The 26,171-nt window shown below is 42.6% G+C and overlaps 1 protein-coding gene across 3 annotated transcripts in view; it reads right to left on the bottom strand.

Annotated features, from left to right (window-relative positions):
• Positions 1-20,108, bottom strand: part of FRRS1 (ferric chelate reductase 1) — a 37,376-nt gene extending 17,268 nt beyond the window's left edge. The window contains exons 1-6 of one of the 3 annotated variants that reach the window (XM_060232203.1): positions 19,688-20,108; positions 16,042-16,085; positions 14,043-14,129; positions 5,209-5,404; positions 3,593-3,729; positions 1,861-1,955 (exon numbers count right to left, since the gene is read on the bottom strand). In XM_060232203.1, the coding sequence (XP_060088186.1) occupies positions 1,861-1,955; positions 3,593-3,729; positions 5,209-5,404; positions 14,043-14,060 (446 nt within the window). In that variant the 5' untranslated portion in view covers positions 14,061-14,129; positions 16,042-16,085; positions 19,688-20,108. Of the gene's footprint in view, positions 1-1,860; positions 1,956-3,592; positions 3,730-5,208; positions 5,405-14,042; positions 14,130-16,041; positions 16,086-19,544 lie in introns of all 3 variants that reach the window. The other 2 variants (XM_060232201.1, XM_060232202.1) reach the window with 2 other exon arrangements.
• Positions 20,109-26,171: the final 6,063 nt, after the last annotated feature.

Raw genomic sequence — 26,171 nt, 5'->3', positions numbered from 1 at the left:
GTTACTGGGGGAATGCACCTCCTTCACCCTCCCTTCCCCACCTCAGGCAGGTCAGTGTCATGCTGCACAAAGCACTTCCTCTCCCCCCCTCCCCATCACTCGATTGCTCAGAAATCGGCGTGGAGCTCATGCCACACTGAGCCAAACCAGCGGCAGCTCAAACAGACCACAGTTGAAAAGGATGCTTGGCTCCTCCCTCCCTGGCACTTCCTTCCCATCCAGGAAGTGCTGGGGAGGGAGGAGCCACACACCCTTTTCGGCCGCGGTCTGTTTGAGCTGCCGCCGGCTTGGCCCGGTGCGGAATGAGCTCCACGCCGATTTCCGAGCGATCAGGCCATTGGGCAGGGCAGGGGGGAGGAAGGGCTTTGTGCAGCATGAAAATGACCTGCCAGAGGTGGGGAAGGGAGGGAGAAGGAGGTGCGGAGGCACATGACGGGGGGGGGAGGCGCGATGCAGAGGAAGGCGGGGGGAGGGGCAGCCAGGGGATGGGAGGCCCCACAGACCGGTGTTGAGGGCTCTGTGGCCGGATTTCCCAGCAAGAGTGTTCCTTCTTTCCTGCCTGCCTGCCTTCTTTTGCTAATCTGAGTAGACCTGGGGGGGCAGGGAGACGCTTTAAACACCCTGTCATTTCATGTTTTCCCAGGCTGAGAGCATTTTATATTTTTAGTTTTCTGCTGTGTGGTTCTTGTGCTTTTTCTAAATGTTTTATTTTTACAATTGCATTGCAAAATCCCACTATTCTCCTACCTTTCCTAAACAAAATATTGCAAGAGTTTTAGGCTTGTTTGTACATCATTTCCTGTTTCCCGGCTCCACCCCCAAAGTCTCCTGGTTCCACCCCCAAATTTTAGTGGGCCATGAAGGAGAAGTGTAAAAATAACCAGGTCACGGGGGGGCGGGGAAGTTTGGGAAAACCTGTTTTAGTCCATTGCATGTTGCAGGCATACATACCCCTCTTATCTGCTTGACATACCCCCAGCGCTTTGAAGAACACTACGTCTGACCCAGGTGACACCATGTTTTATTTGGATGTAGTAATCTTCCTGGCTTGTACTTAGAAAGAATGAAGGCTTTTGTGTGCAATTATGGGAGGTTCAAGGAGTTTAGCTGGACATACTTTGATATTTCTCACTTCAGCGACAGGAAAGTGTGTTCAAAACATTCAGAATTTACTGGACTGAAACATCTGTCTGAAAAAATATCTGAAAATGCCCTTTGTATGAAGAGTAACACATCACACTACACTATGTTTGTTGTGTTCATTGTTCATCCAGTTTGCCAAGTCAACAGTATTAAGCACCCTAATTGATCTCTTCATACATACAATGGAGCAGGCCTCAGATTCAGCAGGAGCTCACAGGAGCACAGCTCATGAACCTTTCTGGCAGTTCCACCTCCTCCTTCCCACCTTGTCCATTGAATAGTAGGTGAAGCTGCATAACAATCCCTGGATGAGCTCCTCCAAATTTTCTACAAAACGACCCCTGCAATGGACTCTCCACAAACCAACTGCAGAAATAATTGGGGGGGGGGGGGCGTGTTACATGCTACCCATCTTGAATGTCCAAAGAAGAACAAGAATAAGTCCAAGGCCTGAAACAAGAATAATGAAATCTGAGAGAACAGAGGAATTCAGATGTAATAGAAGCCAAGTACAATAGTAACTTTTTACAGCTTCAAATCCATTTTATTACTTCAAGAGAGTAATCAGATCTTAGAACTAAGAATCTCTGGATTCAGAACAGAAAGACATTTGTGGTTCTGGGGAAAAAATCAATTATCTTGCTATTGACGAACTCAATAACAACAAAAGCACACAAGAGAATCCAATTAATAGTTCAGATGGTTGAATATACTTACAGAAACTGCACTGTTTCTGGTGCATCTCTAGGAGCAATCCAGTAGGCATCTATATGGGTTTTCTTAGATTTACTTGTATGACTAACAGCTGAATTCTGCAACACAGAAGTCCCAGTTCAGTATTCTACAGCAGAATTGAGCCTGCCCATACCAAACCTTTAATGGCATAGCAGTTGCAAATAAAATACACAGAATATAAAAATTTAAACATTGGAGATAAAATCAATGGTCAGATTTAAATTTAAGGATGTCAGGCAAAAAATTTGCCACAGCCTCGCTAACCTCCCTCTCAGTATCGTTCAATAAATAACAACAGGGTGGCAAAATAGACAAATCTGGGGAGAAAGAAAGCTTGCAAAATAAATCTTTACGGAGATTATGATAAAAGGAACAATCAAGCAATATATACTGAATTGAGTCAGGAATATCCGCTCCACAGGAACAGAGTGTCACCTAAAGGAACTCGATGATATCTCCTTTGTAAAACTTTGGAGGGAAATGCATTTAGTCTAGCCAACATAAATGCCCTGCGATGACTTGGAATGGTTAAGTCTGATAGATAATGGGGCATTTTGCCACAGAAAGCATAAAGACCTAAGGAAGCTGGGGAGCAAATATAAGGGTTTGTTGGACGTAGTTTCGTTTCCTCCAACTCCAACAGTCTCAATTTAATACATCTGAAGATATATGACTCGTCAGAAGTAAAAATATCATCAACCTCTATCCCCAACTGGTTAAATTTGGACATAAGAACTGCTGACCAGGATGAAATATATGGGTCTCTTTTCATACAATCAAGAAGGCTGTTAGGATCTGTTCTAAAGTGAATTTTGAGCCAGAATTTAAACACTGCAATCCAGGCTTTTGTCTTCACCTAAGACTGACCTACTTCAGAGCAGAAAGCAAAGTAGGCCACACATTTTGGCATACCAAGAATTTGTCTAAAGAATGAGGCTTGAATGCCCTCCACTTTCCTGGTAAATGCTGAGATACATATAGGGATACCATAGAGAATTTTGGCTAGCATTTTAGCTTTGAACACCTTAATTGCTGCCGGAACTAATTGCTTGCCCCTTGCAAAGAAAAACTGTTTAATTTAATTGCTTGCCCCTTGCAAAGAAAAACTGTTTAATTTGAGCAACCGAACATTTAGCCAAGTTTATTCACTAATTGACATCATTTGCTTATTGACTTCACCGCTTACAGAAAACACTTCCCATGATGTTACCCTAACACCAATTACCTCAAGTGTTGTGCTGATATAGACAGTGCCTTGCTCAAGACCATCAAGAAACATCACAGCTGAGCAAAATTTGAACCTGGTTTTCCCAGACCTCCAGATGCCAGACCATCACTGGAGGGTTACTGATTTTATACAAGTGCGCCTCAAGTAAGCATGCTTCAGGTGGCAGATTTACAAAGCAGTACACACACAAAGAAAGTGCTATCATGGCCCTCTAGGAAAACAGTACAGAAGACTTTAAAAGAAATCCTCCCTGAATATTGTGGTGCTAAACCAAAATGGGCTCTGAAAATTATTATTTTTAAATTGCTAGGAATCAAACAGGAAACTCAGGTTTTTACAGAATCATGTGAACTCCTCCTTCCATCCCCATATCAAGATGAGCCCACAGAAATAGGCTGGGAAATACCTTCTTCTTCTTCTTCTCAAACATTATGTAACAGACAAACATGGCTCCTCAAGGTGTGTGGGAAATGTGGGATTCCTTACCTTCACACGTCCACAGGTGAGGAGCTGAGATTTTGTTTTGTCAGTTAGCCCAAAAGAGCCAATGGCAGGGCTTCTCAGGTTCTTGGCACTACGAGCTTGCAGAAAGAAACCTTCAAATGCAGGCCCTGACAAGCTCACTAGAACCAGGGGAAAGGGGGGGGGGGGAGGGGAGAGATCAGTACTCATCTTTAATTACAATGGCAACAGACAGCAAATTATATGGACACCTTTTAATTTACATATAGGCCTCTACAGATGGGAAAGCTACAAGCAGCCATTTTGAATAGATCACTGATAATCGCTGATGAGGAAGACAGCTCAGGAAATACACAATGCTGTGACACCACAGTATGGCTTGTATTCCACTGGCACCCAGTCTGTTGCAGCCAAACCAAAGAGTCATATGACACCTCAAAGACTAGCAAATTTATGAGATAAACTTTCATAAGCCAGAACCAATTTTGCCAGATGTAGTAAGTGTTACAATCAGTTGGAATATCCAACGCTATCAAAAGAGATTGGAAGAGATTCACTGAAAGAGATTGGAAGCTTAGTTTCCCAGGACAAAGGAATGCAACATTACAGAGCGGAGAAGGAAGCAAGATCCAATGGGAAAAAACCCTCACCCATTCAGAGTAGTCCACCACCCGCTCTCAGTTGTTAATGAGTTTGCAAAGTAGGATGAACTTGAATGACAATTAGCAAACATACATTTATAAGGTGAAACGTTTACTTTTTGTAGTGAGATGGACTCAGTAGGGACTTAGAAAAATACATCTGGTTGTACTTGGGAGGATCATACCCCTATCCTACCACCCCACTAAAGAAAATTAGAAAGCTTCCTCCAGCCTGAAGATTCTTCCTCCAAATTAAGTGGTTCTTCTTAGAGGGCCTTGTCATTAGCTCTTCCATGCTATCTGGCACAAAGATGGACTCCAAGGCATCGCAGATGTCATTCTATTGGAAGGCTCCCTGGATTTTGGCTGGATCTACCCCAAATCCAGCTCAGCAGTTTCTCGGGGGAGTTTCCCTTTGAAACTGAATAACCATACCCTTTAAGACTATTTACTGAATGTCCAGGGAAGTTGAAGTGCTCCTTCCTTGGTCAATAATACATCAGATTCTATTTCTTTCCTCTAGTAATCAGCCTCCCTTCAGAGCCAAATCTTGCTTCCACCCTTTTGAATCTCAAACTTGACTGATATAATTTAAAGATGGAACACAGCCTTGACAAAGTGGCAACAGCAATTAATAGTAACTTGCAGATCCGACTGCCCATAAGATTACCACTTTTTTTAAAAGCAGACTGGAACAGAAATTTAGCAGACTAAACTTCCCCTAGTAAAAAGGTGATGACAACTGTAATTGCTCACTTGTATGATCATCCTCACATTGAAAGGTAGCTAGCCAACACTTCGTTTCAGAAAACTTTTCCTGAAAGAACAACAATACATTTCATGCTGGTCTCTACAAAAGTCATCAATCCCCAAACCAATGGTTGGTCATTACTGTTCTAGATTTCCAAACCAATTCACCGCCCAACTATTAGAAACGGGCAGCAATGAACTGGAAGCAACACTACTCATCAGCGATTGCAAAAATGAAACAGATAGTACCTTTCACATGATCCCCAGGTTTGAATTGTGTCGCGTTCACTTCAATGATGTGCTTTGGAAATAACTGTGAAGAATATCCATGGACGGGTATCATGCTGTCACAGACCTCTTGTACTTTTCCATTGGGATAACTAGCTGTCTGACCAGAAAAGGAGGCAAGCACCCAGACAATAAGACCAATTCCACAAGGTTCCATCTATTAAAAACAAAAGATGAACATCAACAAAGTAAAAGCACTTTCCACACATAGTTATAATAGCAAACTCAGTTCTGCAAACTCAGGACTTCTCTCTAAACATTGTAAAAAAAATTACAGAAGACATGGGACATTCTATCTTTATAGTAATTTCTTTACAGCAATCAGGCAGAAGCAGTGAAACATAAAACTGATTAGATCTGCACCCATAAAAAGCCCTGTCCATATTAGGGTTACCAGATCCTACATGGCTGCCAGTGGGGAAACCATCTTGCACACTTTGCATGTGTGGCATGATGACACAACCTGAAATGATGCCATCATGTTGGGCTCATTGCCCATGCACAATGTGCCTAGTGTGATGCCATCACTTCCAGGTGATGTCATCGTGCCAGCAGAGCTTTTGGGGAGCACAAATCCCTCTGCCGGCCAGCCCCATGCTGGCAGGTTGGAGACCCCCACCCCCAGCAGGAAGCTGGGAACCCTAGTTCAGATAAGCAAAGCTGTCATGGCAGAACACAGAGGGAGAGGTGGTCCCTTTATGTATTATGCTGCGAGATTAGAAGTCTAAAGTCCAGTTTACACATGCTTACCATATTCTGAAAAGCAAAAAAGAGGACATATTTCTCAAATGACTACTTCAAACAAGTGATCACTATGACAAATCTCAGTTTATATACAGTATCTCTACTATTTAAGCAGTGGTAATTGCTACTAACTAGGAATATTCCTAAATTTCTAATCCAAAAAGAGGACATTTCCATCAGTTTTTTTTTTTAAAAAAGACACCTTAAAAGAGGACAGATACCAAGAAAGAAGGACATGTCATCTAAAAAGAGGACATCTGGTAACCCTAGCTTACCATTTCTGACAACCCTGACTAAGGGGACTAACAAAAGATGGAGTAGGAGACATAATCTCTCCTAGCAGACTGGTCACAAATCAGATGCTCTCCATTGGCTGAGCTGCCTGTCGCTGTTTCACAGAGGAAATAAAGCCTCCCTTGATTGACTGAGGGGAGAGGAGGCAGGAAAGAGTGAGAAAGCCTTCCCTTGACTGGCTGGGGGCTCCTCCCTCTCCTCCTCTCGAAGGGAAACAACTCAGAGACAGGAGGGAAAATGGCATCCCGTGGCAACACAGCAGATACAGAGGAAGGGAGGAGGAAAAGCTAGAGACAGACAGAGAATGAACTCCTGTGTTTAAGACTAACAAATGTTATCAGAGAGACTGTGTTGGTCTGAAAGGTTGATACCCAGGAAGACACCCCTGTACTTATTCCCAAGCCATGCACCCCTGGAATGTGATATTGCAATGTAACCCTAGAATATTAATTGGATACAGCAATGCCCATTTGAATTGGAATGGTCTTTCTTGCACATAAGGGAGACAAATCCAGTTCCTTCTTGACCCCAAAGCAGGTCTGTAATGTGATTCTGGTTCACAAGCCAGAACAACATGTGGCCAGCTGAAAGATTGAGAAGCGTCCATCTTTCTGCTCCTGGGAATGAAGAGTTCCGGGCTCAGAGAGACTGGTGGGCAGTGCCATAAAAATTCCTTCACTTTTGGCAACCTTTAAAAGTCCTGTTATCAAAGCATAAGGAAATAAGAATGACCCAAGAAACCTCCAACACAAATAAATGGCTTGTATCTGGTAATCCTCAGGACAAGATGGCAGAAACACGAAGGTTAAAGGTTAGGTACTCCTCTTGTTGTGAATGTGTGGTATAACCTGTAAACTGATCTCACAATTTTGACTTTTAACAAAGTCTCTATTTTTCTTTAATTAATTGCTAAGGCCATCAAAGTCAGCCAGTCCCCTGACCACTTGATGGATGCCCATCCATGGTTGACACTAAGAGAGAAATCTATCACTTTTGGGGAGCTTCAAAGGAACCAGTTTTGGGAAAAACAAGGCCATAAAGTCATTTGGCCAGTGTAATTAAAATGCCTATGTTGGGGTATGGATCTATGATGCAAATGGTCTCTGATTGGATATTACACATATGACACCCCGATTTTCCATTGGTGTGACACTCTTCCCCCTCATTGGGTAGGTTAATTGAGTGATTTGACGTAATTTACCCTAGAAAACAGACAACCCAACCTGTCAGGTTTAGCGCAGCAGGGCGTAGTGCGCGCAGTGCAGCGAAGGAACAGGAAAGCTGGTTGCAGAAGAAGAAAAAGGAAGGGAAAAGGGAATCCCTTCACCCTCTCCTTCCTCCACCCCCTTCCTACCCTCACCCCCCCTTCCTCTCAAGAGAAATCTCCCTCCAGAGGCTTTGCATTCCCTCTGACTGAGTCTACCCTGCAAGATCTAGGTATTGTATCACCTTCCCCCATCCTGCTTATTCAGCTAAACTCTTTGTAATTCCTCTTGTATGCTTGAAATTGTTTGATTGAGATGTAGCTATTTGAAACCCTATGCTATAATAAAATCCATTATTAACCAAAGGATTTTCAGTGGTCTATCTCCGTAGACAAAGACATAGATCCTATACACCTCACCTCTCGTAGGCCTACCATTTTGAGCTAAGAAATATTAATATTCCCCAATAAAAAGTTGTTTGAGGTGTAACAAGGTATCACTAAAGGCCTTTAAGGGAGAACTCATTGGTCCCAGTCCTGACTAGGGCTTCCAGTTCCAGATTGGTGGGAAATTCCTGGAAATTTTGTGGTGGAATTTGAGGAGAGCAGAGTATGGGAGAGGAGAAACCTCAGCTGAATATAATGCCATAGAGTCCACCATCCAAAGCAGTTACTTTCTTCAGAGGGAGAAAGATCTATTGTCTGGAGTTCAGTTGTGATACCAGGTCTTCTGGCTGCACTAGGGTTGCCAGTCACTAGTTGGGGGCAGGGGATCCCCCAGTTTGGAGGCCCTCCCCTCACTTTAGGGTTATCAGAAAGTGGGGGGGAGGGAAATGTCTGCTGAGCACCCCATTATACCCTATGGAGACTGATTCCCATAGGATATAATAAATAATTGATCTGGGGAGACTGTTTTTGAGGTAGAGGCATCAAATTTTCAGCATAGCATCTAGTGCCTCTCCTCAAAACAGACTGGACTTGGAGTCCAGTTATATGAGCCTCAAAAGAAATGGAGGGAAGGCATTTAAAGAGCATGGTCCCTTTAAATGTGATTGTCAGAAGTCCCTTCAGGGTTCAGTTGTGCTTGTCACACCCTTGCTCCTGGCTCCACCCCCAAAGTCCCCAGATATTTCTTTGAGTCAGACTGGGCAAATCTAGGCTCCACCTGGAGGTTAGCTATCCTAGGCCTGGCTGCTTGCTACTGTTCAGCAGCAGTCCCCCTATGACAGCCAGTGTGGCATAGGAGATAGGGCTTCAAAGCAGGGTCTGCCAGACCCAGGTTCTTGCTGTGAAAGCTGACTGAGTGATTTCAGACCAGTCACAGACTTTCAGCCTACGCTACCTCACAGGGTTGTTGTGCATATCAAAAGGCAGAGAGAAGAATGATGTTAGCTTCTTTGGTTCCCCCCCCCCATGGAAAAAGACCATCCTTTTCCTAGGTAGAGGCTGCAGGGAGGCAATGGAAAGCTGAAGTCAAAGAGGTAGATAAAGAGAAGGAGATAGGGTTGCCAAATCCAGGGTGAGAAATTCCTGGAGATATTAGGGATGGAGCCTGGAGAGGATGGGGTTTAAGGAGGGGTGGAACCTTGGACAGGTACAATGATATATATTGAATTTAGTGAAATTACTTGTGATTTATTGATGTTGGCATAGTTTAATTTGTTATATAGAGTTGCCACCTGGAGGTTGGAAACCCTAAGGAGAAATGACACTCAGCTAGATCTTCTTAGAGCTAGGGCTGTAGGGGAAGGAAACTACTTCAGGGTTCCATCTCCTTTTTGCACACAGACCAACCCCTCATTTCTGCACAAAAAAATCTGTTTATTGTAAACCTGTAAAAAAAAACCCAGTGTTTCCTGGGTTTAAGTTTCAAAAAGTTATCGTATTATTCCTATGCAGCATTAGGCATGCTCTTGGCAGTTTAAAAAAACACTGAAGAGAAGCCCCACCCCAACAGCCACTTGCAGGTTTAGAAGATGTTTGCAACTGTTTGTGTTTCTGAATGTGTGCGTGCCTTTAAATCTCATCGAGAGGAAAGCTGCAGGGGGGTGGGGTGAACAGACAGAGCCACTTTGCTCAGTCTTTCTGTTTGGAGGAAAACTCCGCCCCATAGGCTGTTCTTTCATTTTCCTAATAGTCTGAAGAAGTTGGTTAAAATACAACAGATGTTGTATTCAGCAGCATGAGTAAATTGCCACAATGAGATCACAAAAGTGTGCACTTGCTGTGTTTATTTTGGCTGTATTGTGAGAGTGTGTGCATGTTTACTTTCATTTAATGGAAGTGTAGCTGCTGGGGGATGAGGAAATGAAGACTGTATTCAGGGGAACTGCGGTGCTGTATTTTTATTTGGGGGGGATAGGGAAAGTCTCCTGGCTCCACCCTCAAAGTCCCCAGATGTTTTCTGAGTTGGACCTGGCAACCCTAGTGGAGAATCCTGTGAGTCATGTGAAAACACAGCAGAGAGGGCTTCAATGCACATTGGGTATGAAAGGGAAACCACAGTTAGCAACTTGAGAACCAGGGGAAATTACCCTGGTGTGGAGGCAGACAGAAAGAGCATGCATATCATATTTAAACATTGTTTCAATACAGATCCAAATATCAGGCTTAGTTCCATGTTACATTTTTTACAGAATGCTACAGAATGACTTCCTTGTTTTGAGTAACTCGTCTTAAAAGCCATTGCTGCAAGAGAAGTCCACGACATATCATAAAACATTAAGGTGGAAAAACTGACTTGGAAAACTGCTAGAGAACAAGCTATTTCAACACAGATTGTAAACAATTAATTTGGAGAAGGATGTCAAGAAGTACTGCAGAATCGGAAAACAGCAACTTGGACATAGAAAGACAAGCTTGATTTTACTATGTTAAAACTCAAAGTAAATTACAAGCATTGTGCCAAACCAAAGCAATTCTTAGAACACTGTACAGTGTGAAATGGGAAAATCCATGCGAAAATGATTACTAAAAGGTATTGAAAGTGCATTATTCAGCATATGTTAAAGTGACTTTTATAGTCATAATCATTTCAATTATTAAATTGTCTGGATAGTTGCAAGACTCTGCATTAACATATCCCTATTATCAGCTGTTGCCAGCTGCAGTAACATGAGATCACGCATCCAGTATTAGTTGGCACGTTCTTTGGTCCTTGAAGATAAGGAAGCTTAATTGCCACATTATTAGTCCATTACCTACATTCAGGCTGGGGTCACACACAATAATCCAGTTTCAATCCACTTGCAGTGACCTCAGCAATTGGATTTTAATGTGTGAACTGGCAAAATCCAGCTGGAAAGCACATTGAAAGTGAATTGAAAGTTGATTATTTAGTGTGTGTGACAGCAGCCATATCTGCCTAACACCTAACAAAGGCTGCAATGAGTATCTCACAGGGCCCAAGGGAGCTGTTTTGCCACAAACATTCTTACATCAAAAGCACAGGTAGTATTTTCAAGTAAAAGGCTCCTTCCTGAGTCTACCTGGGAAACTTCTACAAGAGCTGCCCTAGCTTTATATTACAAATATTAAGAGAGCACAGGGCTAGCTTTGCCTCCTGCCTGTAGATAGCCTGACCAAGGCAGGAAAATTATTTTTTTTTAATGGAGAGGAGGAAAAACACACTATCTGCCAGGGTTTTTTTTAAAGCGCACAGAGACATAAACACTTTCTGCTGAGCTCAAAGATATCTGCTAACAGTTGCTTACAAAGCTACTAGTAGCATCCTTCCCATACCAAATGACCTATAGCTGTCAGTAGTTGAGAGGAGGAATCAGTGTTTAGCAGGAACTTTAAATTAAGCTACACTTCCTGTTGAACACCAGGCACAAACTAGGAGCACTTGCTAGACCACATTGTTTGGCTACTCTCCTCCGGGGAAAAAGGACCTTAAAGTCTTCTGTGCCGTTCATTTGGAGGTGGGGCAAGGAGTGCTGACAAGAAGCCAATGAAGCTATAGAGCATGGATATCAAACTCATTTGTTATGAGGGCTAGATCTGACATAAATGGGACTTTGTCAAGCCAGGCCATGTGTGTCATAAAATGTAGACCAATTTTGCACTAGAGCTTTAATCCTGGTTTGTCCCCAAACTGACTTTCTACACTAAAACCATAGAATCATAGAGTCATAAAGTTGGTTTCTCTGATTCTAGTGTAGAAAGTCAATTTGGGGATAGAGTTAAACCAGGATTAAAGCTCTAGTGCAAAATTGGCCGTAATGTCAGGTAGAGAATATACAAACTTTATAAAGGATGCAGACAAACACAATTAAAGATACTATTTTTAAACTTAAAATACAAACATGCTTAAAACAGTAACACTCTTGCAATATTATATTTAACAGTCTTTGATATCTGACACCTCCCAAACCATCCCCTGACCCTTAAAAGATGCCTGCCTTAATACGATGCCATCCTCCAGGTAAGACCTGGGGATCTCCAGGAATTACAGCTCATCTCCAGACTGCAGAGATCCGTTCCTCTGGAGAAAATGGATGCTTTGGAGTATGACTGTATGGCATTGTACCCACTCAAGTCCCTGTCCTCTCCAAGCTTCATCTCCAAATCTCCAGAATTTTTCAAACCTAGATCTGGCAACCCTACTCTCCCATCCCCTGCTGATGGCTAGAAGGGACCTGGCAACCCTACTGCCTAAAATGGAGGGAGGGGGAATAGTGAGATTTGCCAATGCAATTTTAAAGAATAAAACATCAAGAAAAAGCACAAAAATAATATCAGAAACTAAAAATATAAACTAAAAAATATGTTCTAAGCCTAGGAAAATATGAAATGGTTGGGCATTTCAAGCTTCTCCCCCACCACCCGCATCTACTCATAGTGGCAGTGGCTCTCCAAGCAGGGTCTCAGGTTGTTTTTTTGCAAAGTAGTTTGAGATGGGAGAGGCTTGAAGGCCCTTTGGAAATAATGAGAGCCAAGAATGCAAACTGACTTGCACAGGCTCCACTGAAATACATTGCAACACAAAAAAAATTAAAAAGAAAATGTGGAATGGATTTTCTATTAAGGTCTTTAAGACCAGATGGACTAGTCTGGAAATCCATTCTGGAAATCCAACCTTTTTGTGTTCCATTGTATTTTAAAGGAACCCAGAGGAGCTTCTGCCTGCAAAGAGGAACTGGGAAATCTGACAGTCCTGCCCTCTGCTTCCTCTGCTCAGTGGCAGCTTGAGCTCAGAAGGGTAAGAACAGGCAGGGAAGTGGCAGCAGGGAAAAGACAGCTGTGGGCCAGATTAAAGCCCTGGGTGGCTAGTTCTGGCCTACAGACCCTTGCTATAGAGTGTGGAAGAAATAGGCTTCCCAAATCCCCCGCCTTGCCTGGGGACCCCCGATTTGGAGCCTTCTTCCCCCGCTAGCCAAAAATCTGGAAAGCGGGGGGGAATGGCGGCCCTTCCCACCCAGCCCCGATCTCAGCAGCTTTTCCTTGCCCTGCCCTTCCCACCCAGCCCCGATCGCAGCAGCCTTTCTTCAGTTTTCCCAGGCTGCTTCCGGTCCTAATCAGCTGGCTGGCGGGGGAGGGGGGGAGAGAGGGAGCCCCGCCCGCAAAGGACCATGTGCCTTTGCACCTCCAGAGGCTTGACTTGAAAGGCTTCAATTTAGGATGGTGTGTCTGTGTGTGTTTCTGTGAAGAAGCTGGCAGCAAATGGTGAGTAGAGGGGCTGATCCGCTGCTTCAGACTGGCCAGAAAGGGGTGGGGGGAGAGAGAGGGAAAAGTCTTCATTATTTCCTATGTGATCGATTCTCATAGGGTATAATGGGGAATTGTTCTGGAGGTTTCGGGGACTCTGGGGGAGCTGTTTTTGGAGGTAGAGGCACCAAATTTTCAATATAGTATCTAGTGCCTCTCCCCAAAGTACCCCCCAAGTTTCAAAATGATTGGACCAGCCCCAAAAGAAGGTGCCCCTATCCTTCATTATTTCCTATGGAAGGAAGACATTTAAAAAGGTGTGCTGTCCCTTTAAATGTGATGGCCAGAACTCTCTTGGAGTTCAATTATGCTTGTCACACCCTTGTTCCTGGCTCCACCCCCAGTGTCTCCTGGCTCCGCCCCCAAAGTCCCCAGATATTTCTTGAATTGGACTTGGCAACCCTAGAAAGAAACTCAAGTATTGCCTACATAGTCTCAGTAATGTATTAATGCTTGAAATGCTACAAATATATATAGACAGCACAGAGAATATAGATAATATACAATATGAAAAATATAGATATAAAATTTTACATTAGGAAATTATACCATTAAGTGCCACAGACAAAAATTTTGCAACTGCTAGAGTCACATTTGGATCAATATCTGCTAATAATATTACTTCAACCATTTGTTTTGTGACAAAACTCCATTTTTAGATATAGATTGCAATCCATTTATTGCAAGCCAAATTATACTTATTACAATCTATACAGAAGTGCCAAATAGTGTCCATGTCACCAGATTTACAGTCACATAGCCGCTCACAGAAAGGAATTTGAGATGCTGCAATCTGAGATGTGCATACTAGGAAGTTACTGATGTTGAGTTCAGCATGACTTACTTTCCCATGAATGTGCATCAGATATTCACAGACATACTTTCACATACACTGCTCCACTGAATTACTTATGTACTTCAGTATTATTGCCTGAAGAATAGAAAAGGGAAGGGGGAGAAGAGAATCCAGTATTAAAGAGCAGTAAGATTATTTTTGCACAAATGTCAGAAACATGAGAGCACCTTTATAATTAACCATTTCATTCTGACACAGAAAACAAGAGTGAGGTGATTATACAGAACACTATCTATTGAAGAGCTAGAAAAATAGCCAAAGGCAATCTATTAAGGAGTAATAGTGCTGTTATTTGCCTTAGATTACATCAAGAAGAATAAACTGGATTTGGCTGGTAGAGTACCATATAAACCGTGAGACATCTAGTGTTAAACTCCTCTAGAGAAAAATCAACTAGAAATCAACAAGAAACAGCCTTAGAAGATGACTGGATACAGCCTTAGAGGAAGACTGAACTGCCCTGGGCCAGAATGTCTAAAACAGAGATGCACTCAGCACCACAGACAATGAGTCAGTTTGTGTTCATGCTCAGCCTCCAAGTAATAATTTATTCAGATCTGAAAACACTGAGAACAACTAAATTTTGTCAATTATAACCCCTAAGGTTACTATAGAAAGCTGCTCTTCTGCTTATCTGTCCTTCTGACTCACACCCTGCCCTTCCCACCAAGGAGCTCAGAACAGCATACTTTAGAGTCAACCCATTTTATTGTCAGACCTTGCCTGAGAAAGCAGATTAAGGTGAGACAAAGAAAAAGATTTAACCAAAACCATGTAGGCTGCAAGCCTGGAACTCAGCCATATTAATTCAGTGGGACTTTCTTACAATGATATATGCTTAGCGTTGCACAGCAGACAAGTACCATGGCAAAGCAATGATTTGACCCCAGGCCATTGCAAGAGAAATCCAATACTCTGTACATCACGGCACACTTAGCTTTAGGTAAATAAACTACCCAGCTACATCAGAGGAAAGAGTGTCCCTCATACTAACATATTTTAAAGAGAAAAGTATGGAGCTGCAGCATTAGTTGAAGGTATGCCCAGGGCTTTTTTTGTAGAAAAAGCCCAGAAGGAACTTATTTGCATATTAGGCCTGCATTCCTGTATGTTCCTGCTTAAAAAAAGCCCTGGGTATGCCTATGATATTTAGTGGAACCATTATGACAAACTGATGACCCTTCAAAAGGACCATTTTTCATTTAAATCATTTTATACTCTTAAGGCAATTTTCAACAATAAAATCACAGTCTCTGTGAGCTTACCAGCAAAGCTTGTAATACATATCAGCTCAATAAAACCATAAGATAAGGGCAGATAACGGGCCAATTCACCTTTGCTCTGCTATTCTGACCACAAAATTAAGTTTCATAAAGCCTAGGAAAGGACAGCTTCAGGATTTAAAGTGTTTGTAAGCTTCATTTTTTGAGTTATTAAACTAATCTAACACAAACTGCCTCAAACTGAATACACAGACAGAATTAGAGCCAGTTTGGTGTAGTGGTTAAGTGTACAGACTCTTATCTGGGAGAACCGGATTTGATTCCCCACTCCTCCACTTGCAGCTGCTGGAATGGCCTTGGGTCAGCCATAGCTCTCGTAGGAGTTGTCCTTGAAAGGGCAGCTGCTGTAAGAGCTCTCTCAGCCCTACTTACCTCAGAGTGTCTGTTGTGGGGTAGGGGGGAGGTAAAAGAGATTGTGACCACTCTGAGACTCTGAGATTCAGAGTAATAGGGTGAGATATAAATCCAATATCATCATCAATGGCCATTTTGTTCCAGAAGTAAGTTTAAGGCTGTTGGGAGTAGGATTCTGCAGCCCTTGACTGTATCTACACATCATAAGATATTGCACTAGAATAGCCATTCCTAAATGGATTTTCCTGTGCAATCCAGTTGCAAAAGATCATTATTGTGCAATGACAGTGAAATACCCAACCCTATGTAGGGCTATTGCAATAAGCTGCATTATCTATTCCAGTGCTCACCTTTTCAATGCCTCATTACAGCGGGGATGCAGGAGAGAAGATAACTGAAAAAAAATTAGGATAACTTTCAGACACTGAGCAGCCACCCAGAGGCTCTTTAGGTAAACTATTTGCAACTGGGTTGGTAGAAGATTATCCACTTGGTCCTTGATCCCTTGTCAAGAGGGCTAGTCTTATTTACAAATACATGATTAAGCTCACAAAGCAACTTTCATGGAAGTCCCATGTCTTTTTACAGAGCTTGTGTAGAACACCAACCCTATATCTTCATCCATCTGCACAAGCACTATACGCAATTGTGGAGGTCTCACTGTAGTTGTCAGACCAGGTTATGAATTCCTCTTTTGAAATCTAACCTGTGAAACAGGTTGTTTCAGTGACCACTGTGTCATGATTCATTTTTCTGTTTTCTTCTGGTTAAGAAGCTTCCTGCATTTCAGATGCTGTTCTTGGAAGCACATGAAATTGTCATGACCCCTCTGACCAGTCCAGTGAGTCAGAATCTTCATGGGAGGAGCCTAGGGAGCCAAGGCCAGGGGCTAGGAGGACAAGAGGGATCAGGAAGGGCCCAGCAACACAGAGGCACCTCCTGACAATGGTCCAGCAGCATCAGCGGCCATCTGGCCAGAGCCTGCAAGGGAGGCTTCAATACCAGTACCTAAAATTGTCACCCTGCCACCACCCCCTCTGGGCAGGATGCAAGCTCAATCCTATAGCTCCCCAGGGAAGCTCTCATTCTGGAAGGATGGCATCAGTAGAAGGCCCCAGCCAAAGCAGCCCAAAGGAGGTGAAGTGCTTGACTGGCTGGATGCAACACCTTCCCACAGCCGGATAATGGAAACAACAGTTCTTCTGGTCTGGATCTTCACAGGATCCAGGCCAAAGCAAAGTGCAGCCTTAGAAGTTCAACACCTGCAAGTAAGGCAGCTGAATACTTCCCAGCCTATTTAGGCTAAGGGTTGGGAAAGCTGCCTTGCTAGATCAACCAGACCACTAGGTACAAGCCTGTGTACCAGCTCCATGTCATCAGTGGCAGCTCCTGCTTGCCAGCACCTATCGATGCTCCCAATCTTTGCTCTCTGGACCTGAGGGCACTGCTCCAGAGGAGACCTGACTAGGCCAGCCTGCAGAGTGCAGGAGAGAAACAGTCACCACACAGTTGAGCTGCACCCTTTTTTTACAGATTTAACCAAAATAACTAAAAGCGAGGGGGTGCTGTTTTGTTTTATAGGAGAGTTTGGGGGGGGGGGGAAGAATGAGTATATGGGGGTGGGGGAGTGTCACTTTAAATGCATTTGTATACTGGAAGTTCAGGATAAATATAGTACTGCATATCAACATGTACTTTATAAAATTAATTGACAGAGATGACACAATGGTTACAAACCAATTCCTTTTAAAAACAAATTAGACAATTTAGAAACAACAGCCAGTTTGGTGTAGTGGTTAAGTGCGCGGACTCTTATCTGGGAGAACAGGGTTTGATTCCCCACTCCTCCACTTGCACCTGCTAGCATGGCCTTGGGTCAGCCATAGCTCTGGCAGAGGTTGTCCTTGAAAGGGCAGCTGCTGTGAGAGCCCTCTCCAGCCCCACCCATCTCACAGGGTGTCTGTTGTGGGGGAGGAAGGTAAAGGAGATTGTGAGCCGCTCTGAGACTCTTCGGAGTGGAGGGCGGGATATAAATCCAATATCTTCATCTTCTACAACTTAGACAAATTACTAGCCACCACCATTATCCCGCTAAAAAAAAAAATCCCCCAATTACTGCATACAAGGACAAATGGGAAAGCTGCTTCTATAGCTCAGCACCCAAAACTTGTAACTGAATTCTGGTGGAGATGGTGCACTGGGTTAGATGGATTTTTATGGATCATGATACAGGATCAGTCCGATGTGCTCCAACAGAGGACCAGCTTTCTAAAATTGCCCTAAGTGTAAGAACAGCTAAGCAGTAGGGCTATAAACAGTTCAGGAATCTGAAATCTCACCATTGGGAATCCTTATGAAGTACACATGAAGCTGCCTTATTTCAAATTAAACTATTGGTCTGTTAAGGGCAATATTGTAGATGCAGACTGGCAGGGCCTTTCATCTTCTACCTGATCAGCTGGAAGTAGTGGGGATCAAACCAGGGACTTTCTACATACAAAGCAGATGCACTACCAGGCTGTTTTCAGATGAGCTTTGCATATAGACTATTCTGACTTATGACAATGATCAATTTGGATGGTCCCTTAGATGCCTCCTAAATCTATAATGGTGTAATCCCCTACCCCACATCACAAATTAGCAGGAAAGAGACTAGAAAAGACTACTAAGCACAAGTTATGGCCCCAACACATGCTCTCCTCCCCCTGGACAGTGAGTCAGGCTGCATCAGAAAACATGTATAAGAAACCAACCCTGGCAGGAATAGAACAACTGCCAAGGAAAAATTAAGTAATAACAGGAACTAGGGCAACAAACGAGAAGCAGAAGAGCTTTTTGTCTTATGTTTGCCACCTGAAGATTTTAATACATTATTCCATCCCATGTACAATATCCCAACTCAAAATAAAAGATTATTATAGATTTCTCTCAACTTTGGTGGGCTTGGCTAAGAAAAACTTTTTGCCATCATGTTTAGGATCAGTATTACAGAAAAATATGGTAGTTAAGATTAGCAAAAGCATAACAGCTGATTACAGACCACACAGAGCCACAAAAGCCTTATCTGTGCAACAAGCAACTTTCACCCCTAAGAACTCAAAGTATCCTGCCACGCTCTTCACAAGTTGATGCAACTGAGTGGTTTCAAACCACTTTTGAGAAGGGGTTTGTGCATTCTAAAGGGCACTTCTGACTCACGGAGAGCTATAGCAAGCTGGTATCCTGTATAAACTAAGCAAGCACCTGAGAATGCAGCCCACAGAGCCAGGGTCAGATCTAGGGGGGAGCAGAGGGGGCACTTAACCCGGGGCTGTCGGGGGGGGGGGACCAAATTGGGTATGGAGTCCATTCTATTATATGGGCTCATAATATAGAATGGGCCCATAAGAAGGCATCTTTTTTTTTTCATTTTGCCCCCCCCCAAAAAAAAAAAAACATGTAGATTTGGTCCTGCACAGACCTGAGTGGTCCAGCACCAGCATTTCTTGAAGACACTCCCCAGGGGTTCTGGGACAAGAGAAAAAGATTTGCGTACCTTCCGCTATCTGTCCTTCTGAAAGGTAAAGGAGACGTCACTCACCAATTTGGATCTCTGTAGTGCTAATGGCAAAGTCTATAAACACTGAAGCAAGTTTAGAAAGGGCTTCTGCATTTATGCTAGCAATGTTCCAAACAAGTCATCGTTTAAGAAACCAGCTTAGCATGTCTTATGATGCAGAAAACTCAGGAATTAATTTGCTTCACTAAACCTTTTTCCAATTTTTTAAGCATCACAGTCTACAGACGAAATTGATGCCATGCAAAATATACTCAACCCATCTTAATGCCAAGCTTAAATGACACCGATCTTTACCTGGCTTAGCATAATCTACGCCACGCAAAGTCCTCACTACTAAACATTCCTCGTCGTTACGCAAATGCAATTAAGATCCCCAGGGAAGAAGCCCATTCAGAGCTTGCAGGAGCCCGTGAAACGCACAGAACAGCAGCTCTTACCTCGCAGCTGAAAGCACACGAGGCTCTGGAAAGACTTCCTTCTTTCTGACAAGCCCTATCATATCTCAGATCTGGGTGGAGCCAAGCAGACTTAACGAGAAAGCAACCAAAAAAAAGTTTCTGTGGGAAACAAGGGGGTGAATTACCGTTCTTTAAAAACAGCTGGCTCCTGGCACCGTTTGCTGTAAAATATAAAGCCAACTACAATGAATGTGGTTTAGAGACTGCAACTCTTCTGAAACTCGATGGGGCTTTCTTCCGAGTAAAGCTGCATCGGTTCACGGATGCAATCTCCTATTGAACGCATTGGCACTTGCTTCCGAGTAACCATGCATAAAATCTGGCTGCACATATGAATGCTCGAGTCTCCCTCCTCAATAGGAAAAACCATTGAACTCGATGGGATTTATTTCTGAAGAAACCTGAATATAGTCGTGCTGTAGTGTCTGCTAACTTCCAGATACAATGCATTTTTACTGAAAACTGAATGGCCAGTCTCGTTATAAAATCTATTCTGCTGTTTACTTATGGGTTGTAAAGTGATAATCCTGCACAAACCTATAGCTAATCTAATCTATAAGCAATTGGATCGTTCTAACATATGTTTGCTCAGACCATCTGGTTTATGCCATACCTAGTCTACCATCGCCCAAAAACAAATTTCTTCAAGGAAGCTCTTTCTAAATAGAGTAGCCCTGTTAGCCTAGGGTAACAGAACGAGACTGGAACTTTAAAGACTAACAAAATTATGTATCCCAGCATGAACTTTCGAAAGTCAAAGGTCAGTTATCAGATGCCAGAGATGCGTATCCATTTGGTCAGTTTACATACCCAACAGAAGAGACCCCTTCAAATTAATACCCAATCCAATTATACAAGGAAGAAAATCCAAACGATTTAATGGTATGGTCAGTGGTATAACCCCTTCTTCAAACTCACCCTGTTATACTCTTCTTTGCTGGCTGCATTCACTGCATGCTGGTAAGAACTTACAAAGCAAGGGTTAAGACTACCAGCTTGCTCAATGATTCTTCACTTTAACCCACCCCACAATTATTTTGGTGTCCACAGAAAAGTTAAACATGACACTATCAGCCAGTCCTGTGTAAGTGTATCCACAAAGGCCTAGGGATGGTAGAGTCTTGATATTGCATCTTTCTTATGGACAGTGTGTTATCCAAAACAACCACATGACTGGTCTAGTGAGATCTAGTGGGTAGTTAGCCATACCACATGATTTCCTCTTGTCTCCAGCCTCAATTCAACTGTGATAGCAGGCTAAGCAGATGGTTGATGGAATGTTAGCAGTCACCTGGCTGGCCCATGATATAACATGCCAGTTTGGTATAGTGGTTAAGTGCGTGGACTTAACCACGCACTGGGAGAACCGGGTTTGATTCCCCACTCCCCCACTTGCTCCTGCTGGAATTGCCTTACGTTAGCCATAGCTCTCACAGAGATTGTCCTTGAGAGGGCAGCTGCTGTGAGAGCCCTCTCAGCCCCACCCACCTTACAGGGTGTCTGTTATGGGGGGGGGGGAGAAGATACAGGAAATTGTAAACTGCTCTGAGTCTCTGATTCAGAGAGAAAGGCGGAGTATAAATCTGCAATTCTTCTAATGCTAATAGATTACTTATTTGCTAATATTAAGTAGCATGTTTTATTAACCACCGTTTGGTTAATAAATTGGGATGTGCTTACATATTGGAATGCATTGGGAACTGCAACGTTAGAATAACACTTCTACAATTCCTTTCTCTAAGCTAAAAACATTCTTGGGCCAGGACAACTGACTTTAGTTGTGTTGTGGATTAGAAAGAGACTGATTAATTGCGAATACTTTTTGTAATATGTCAATTTGCAAAAATGCAATGTGAGCAGGAAAGCAGCCATTACAAAAGAATTGCCAGTCTGTAAATAACACAAAACTACAAACCACAAAGTCTCCTTTTGCACTGGCATCTGAAGGCTTAAACTACACACAATGAGGTAAGCATGAAGATTCCAATCCTGTATCTGCCTTGCTACACTAATGCAGGGATGTGAGTTTTCAAAGCAGAACTGGTAGATAGGATACCTTAGCCTTTTTCTTAGCCACACCTTCCCCCTGCAATCCTTCCCACAGCTTGGCTTTAAGACCAGCAATAAGCCAAAGTGCAATAAAAATTGCTTACAGGTTACAGGGGAAGAATTAAACACGTACGTACCTTTTGTTCCCCCTCATAAATGCTCTCTCACCTTGCATCAGCATTACTTCAGCAAATACTCCTTGGGTACACATTAGCCCAGATTATACCTAAGTTCTCAGAAGAACCCTTTCTTTCTCTCCAGTTCAAAACTTATAGACAGCTTTCATGCACTTTTGAGTGCCTCTTCTATTGTTGGCTGGGGTTTCTTAGAAAAAAGTCCTTTTGCAGGAGAGTGTGGGGCAGCATCAGAGTAGGCAGGTGAGGATGTCTTCTTCACCAGCTGGAAAGAGTGTTGAGATATTTTTTTCTTCTGTTATTTTTCAGGGGGGTTTTGTAGAAAAAGCCCAGCAGGAACTCATTTGCATATTAAGCCACACACCCCTGACACCAAGCCAGCTGGAATTACGTTCCTGCTCAAAAAAAACCCTGGTGTTTTTGCATTTGTGTGTGCATGTTTGTACCCCATGTCTGAAAATCATAGTGATTTCTGGCAACTTCTGGTGGGGCACAGATAGGCTTGCCAGTCCCCAGGTCCCAGCGGAGGATCCCCTGGTTTTGCAAGCTCTTACTCACCAGCCACAATCTTGGCAGGCTTAGAAAATGCTTGCAACTGTTTGTGCTTTGGAATGTGTGTGTGTTTTTGAATCTCAATAGCAGGAAAGCAGGGGTGGGGTGAGCAGGCAGAGCCACGAATGTGTGAAGTTTTAAGAAAAACAGAGACCCTCTATTTTGCATTTGCTTCAAAAGTCATTTCTATAGTAAAATGGATAGGAAGCTAGAACCTGATTATGGGATGGAGGAAAACTCCACTCCATAGGTTGCTCTCCTTTCCTGTAGCTGGCTGAAATACAGCAGATGGTTACATTCAGCAGCTCATGTGAGTACATTGCCCCAGTGAGATCACAAAAGTGTGGACTTGCAAACTCTGTTTATTTTGGCTGCTTTGTATGTGCATCCCTTTAAAAAGCCATACTTGGCAATGCTTCCAAAGCCTGACAAGGGGACTTGTGGAGGTATGGCAAATTTCACTTTTATTTAGTGAAAGTGCAGCTGCCAAGACAGGCACAAAAAAGAAAGGATGAGGAAATGAAGTCTGTATTCAGGGGAACTACACTGCTGTGTTTTTATTTATTTAGGAAATGGGAAAGTCTCCTGGCTCTACTTTCAAAGTTTCCCAGTATTTTCTGAGTTGGAAACCCTAGGCATAGAAGACATATAGAGAAGTGGCTTCATAGCCTGCCTCTCCACTCTGGCATTCTTTGGAGGTCTCTCATCTAAATACTTGTCAGGCTATGCTTAGCTTTGGAGATCTGATATTATTGGGTTTGCCAGGGCTATCTAGGTCAGGGCAGAGTGTGGTGATATTTAAACTGGGGCAAAGAGGGTAAATAGTGGGGATATATTTGGGGAGGTAGATCCCTCCTCCTCCCAAATTACTAAAATACTTTGAAGAGTACTTGTGATTTGGCCATATTTAAAAATAAACTGGAGGAAAGATTATGTAAATACTGGTCATAATTAAACTATTCTGACTCTTTAGCCAGGGCTGCCAAGAAGGGGTAACTGGGGCACAAAATTCATAGAATCAAAGAGTTGGAAGGGATCTCCAGGGTCACCTAGTCCAAATTTGTGGGGCTTAAGTCAGTTGGAGGACATCATACTACATTCATGGAATACATTTATTTTCTTTTTACTTCTAATGGAATTCTGCACTGCAGGCACTAGGGGTGAAGGGAAGCAGTCATTCTGACTCTGCTGGCTTGGCCTTTCTGCAAATTTATTATGAGTCTGAGGGGAACCTGGAGGTTGGCAATTCTGCCTCCAAAACAGGCATTAGTTGATTTCATTTTATTTTCACTGCCTTGAATGCAGTAACAAAACGTTAAAGCTATGCTCAGATATTTGTGGGTTTGGATGCTGTTTGGACATGATGTTGAGTCAACCATCATCACTCAAACATGACTTCATTGCTGCTGGATATCAGTTCACTAGCAGAAACTTTGGAGAATGCCTTTATAATAATGCAGAGTAGACACCATTGAATTTCATTCCAATCCTGTTAACTATGATTAAATCAACCAGAAGCTCAACACTTAAGCAGCACAAAGAACAATAATTATCCTTTGTAATGACCTCCTACAATAAAATGATCTCTTGTAGGTATTAGACATCTGTACTGTAACTCCAAATAGGGTTTCCAATGGCCCAGAGAAGGCTTAATAGAATGTTATTTACCAGGTGACGTTATTTACCTCTGTGCCATGAAAAGCTTGGCTCTCTATTTGTATGTATTGAAAGTCTATAAAACGAGCAGGACATTTTTCTCCAGGCCTGCTGATTACCTTACAAACTGCTTCAAGTTCCTGATAGGGAACTCAGTTTACTTCCATCAAGACAGATCCTATTCAGCAAATAACTTCTACTTAATGTAATACAAGTTCTAACTTTTCTTATTATTGTTGGTTGGATGCAAAAGCATGGCTCCAGTCTATGAGATAACAGTTGGTGCAATGTAGTAACAAAGATAATGTGCTCTTATTTATTTACTTTATCTATAGTCTGCCTTTCTTGCTGAAACTCAAGGAGGAGTCCACCGTTAACAACTATGTAATGGGAACAATGCAGGGCTTTTTTTCTGGGGAAATGCAGTGGAATGGAGTTCTGGAAACTCTTTGTGGAAACAAAATTCTCAAAGAATGTTCAAAAGTTCATAAGGGACACCCGTGTGTTTCTCCTTCATTTCCCTCTTCAGACTTCCAGCACCAATTTTCCAGGGAAAAAAGCCCTGGAGCAATATAAAATATAAAACAAACAATATAATAAAACTGCATTACAAAATTAGAAAATGCACAGGAGTAAACTGTTTAACTGAATGAATCCAATTTAAAAAACAGTAAAATACACACAATGATCAATACAGCAAAAATTGCCTAAAATTTTGCAGACAGATGCAGTCATAGAAGAACAGCAGCCTCACAGTCAGAGCCCCATAGGGTTACCAATTCCCAGTTGTCAGCAGGGGGTCCCCCAGTTTGGAGGCCCTCCCCCTGCTTCAGGGTCATCAGAAACCGGGGGGGGGGGGGGGTGGAGGGAAATGTCTGCTGGGAACTCCATTATACTCTATGGAGACTCCGATAGGGGTATAATGGAGAATTGATCTGTGGGTACCTGGGGCTCTGGGGGGGAGACTGTTTTTGAAGTAGAGGCACCAAATTTTCAGCATAGCATCTAATGCCTTTCCTCAAAACACACTCACCCCAGTTTCAAAAAGATTGGACCAGGGGGTCCAATTCTATGAGCCCCAGAAGAAGATGCCCATATCCTTCATTATTTCCAAATGGAAATAAGGTTTTTAAAAGGCATGAGGTCCCTTTAAAAATGATTGCTAGAACTCCCTTTGGAGCTCAGTTGTGCTTGTCACACACTTGCTCCTGGCTCCACCCACAAAGTCCCCAGATATTTCTTGAGTCAGACCTGGCAACTCTACATGTTTATGTTTAATTTGATTTATACCCCGCCCTCCCCACCAAGGACAATATCTACAATATAGCTATATCTACAATATAGGAATAATAGTTATGCAGACAATTGTTACAAGACCATTGTAAGAATTATTGTGAAGTGCTAGGAACTCTGAAAATACTATATACATGGCAAGTATTATTATACATTTAAAAAAAAAAAAAAACCTCAGAAAGTAGCATTTATAAGGGGGCAGCAAGGCTTTTTTTGCATATTAATAGGAACTCATTTGCATATTAAGCCACACCCCCTGACACCAAGCCAACCAGAACGCATTCCTATTTGTTCCTGCTCAAAAAAAAAAAAGCACTGGGGGGCAGCGAATAAGAAACCAAACATGTTTAAAACTAAAATAAACTATTATAGAAATCTGGTTTTAAAATTAAATTCAAAAATAAGGCAGTATGGCTGCTGAACAAGGAATTTATATTTTTCCAGTTAAGGAAACAGAGACTTATAGTGCAGTTGTAAATCCCATTTATTCCCTCCTTGAGTGCATTTAGGATTGTAGTTGTAATCTTGGTGACATGCTACTCACATGAATAGACGCCTCTGATGAAGAGTAACTTTCACATGACTTCCCTTTTGAACAAAAGTTTTCCAAGGGTTCTCAGAATCATCACTTACTAAAATTGGATGTCCAAGAACACTGAATGCCATCCTAAATCATACAGAATAAGCACCAAATTGTTTAAACTTTTTAAAATTGTTTATTTTAATGTTTAATCTAACTGTTTTAATTGTTATTCTATTATGTTGTGAGTCGCCCTGAG

Source organism: Heteronotia binoei, chromosome 2 (genome assembly GCF_032191835.1).
Source record: "Heteronotia binoei isolate CCM8104 ecotype False Entrance Well chromosome 2, APGP_CSIRO_Hbin_v1, whole genome shotgun sequence".
NCBI classification, from domain to species: domain Eukaryota; kingdom Metazoa; phylum Chordata; class Lepidosauria; order Squamata; family Gekkonidae; genus Heteronotia; species Heteronotia binoei.
The sequence above is the reverse complement of the archived record's forward strand: the minus strand, read 5'-3'. Positions and strand labels throughout refer to the sequence as shown.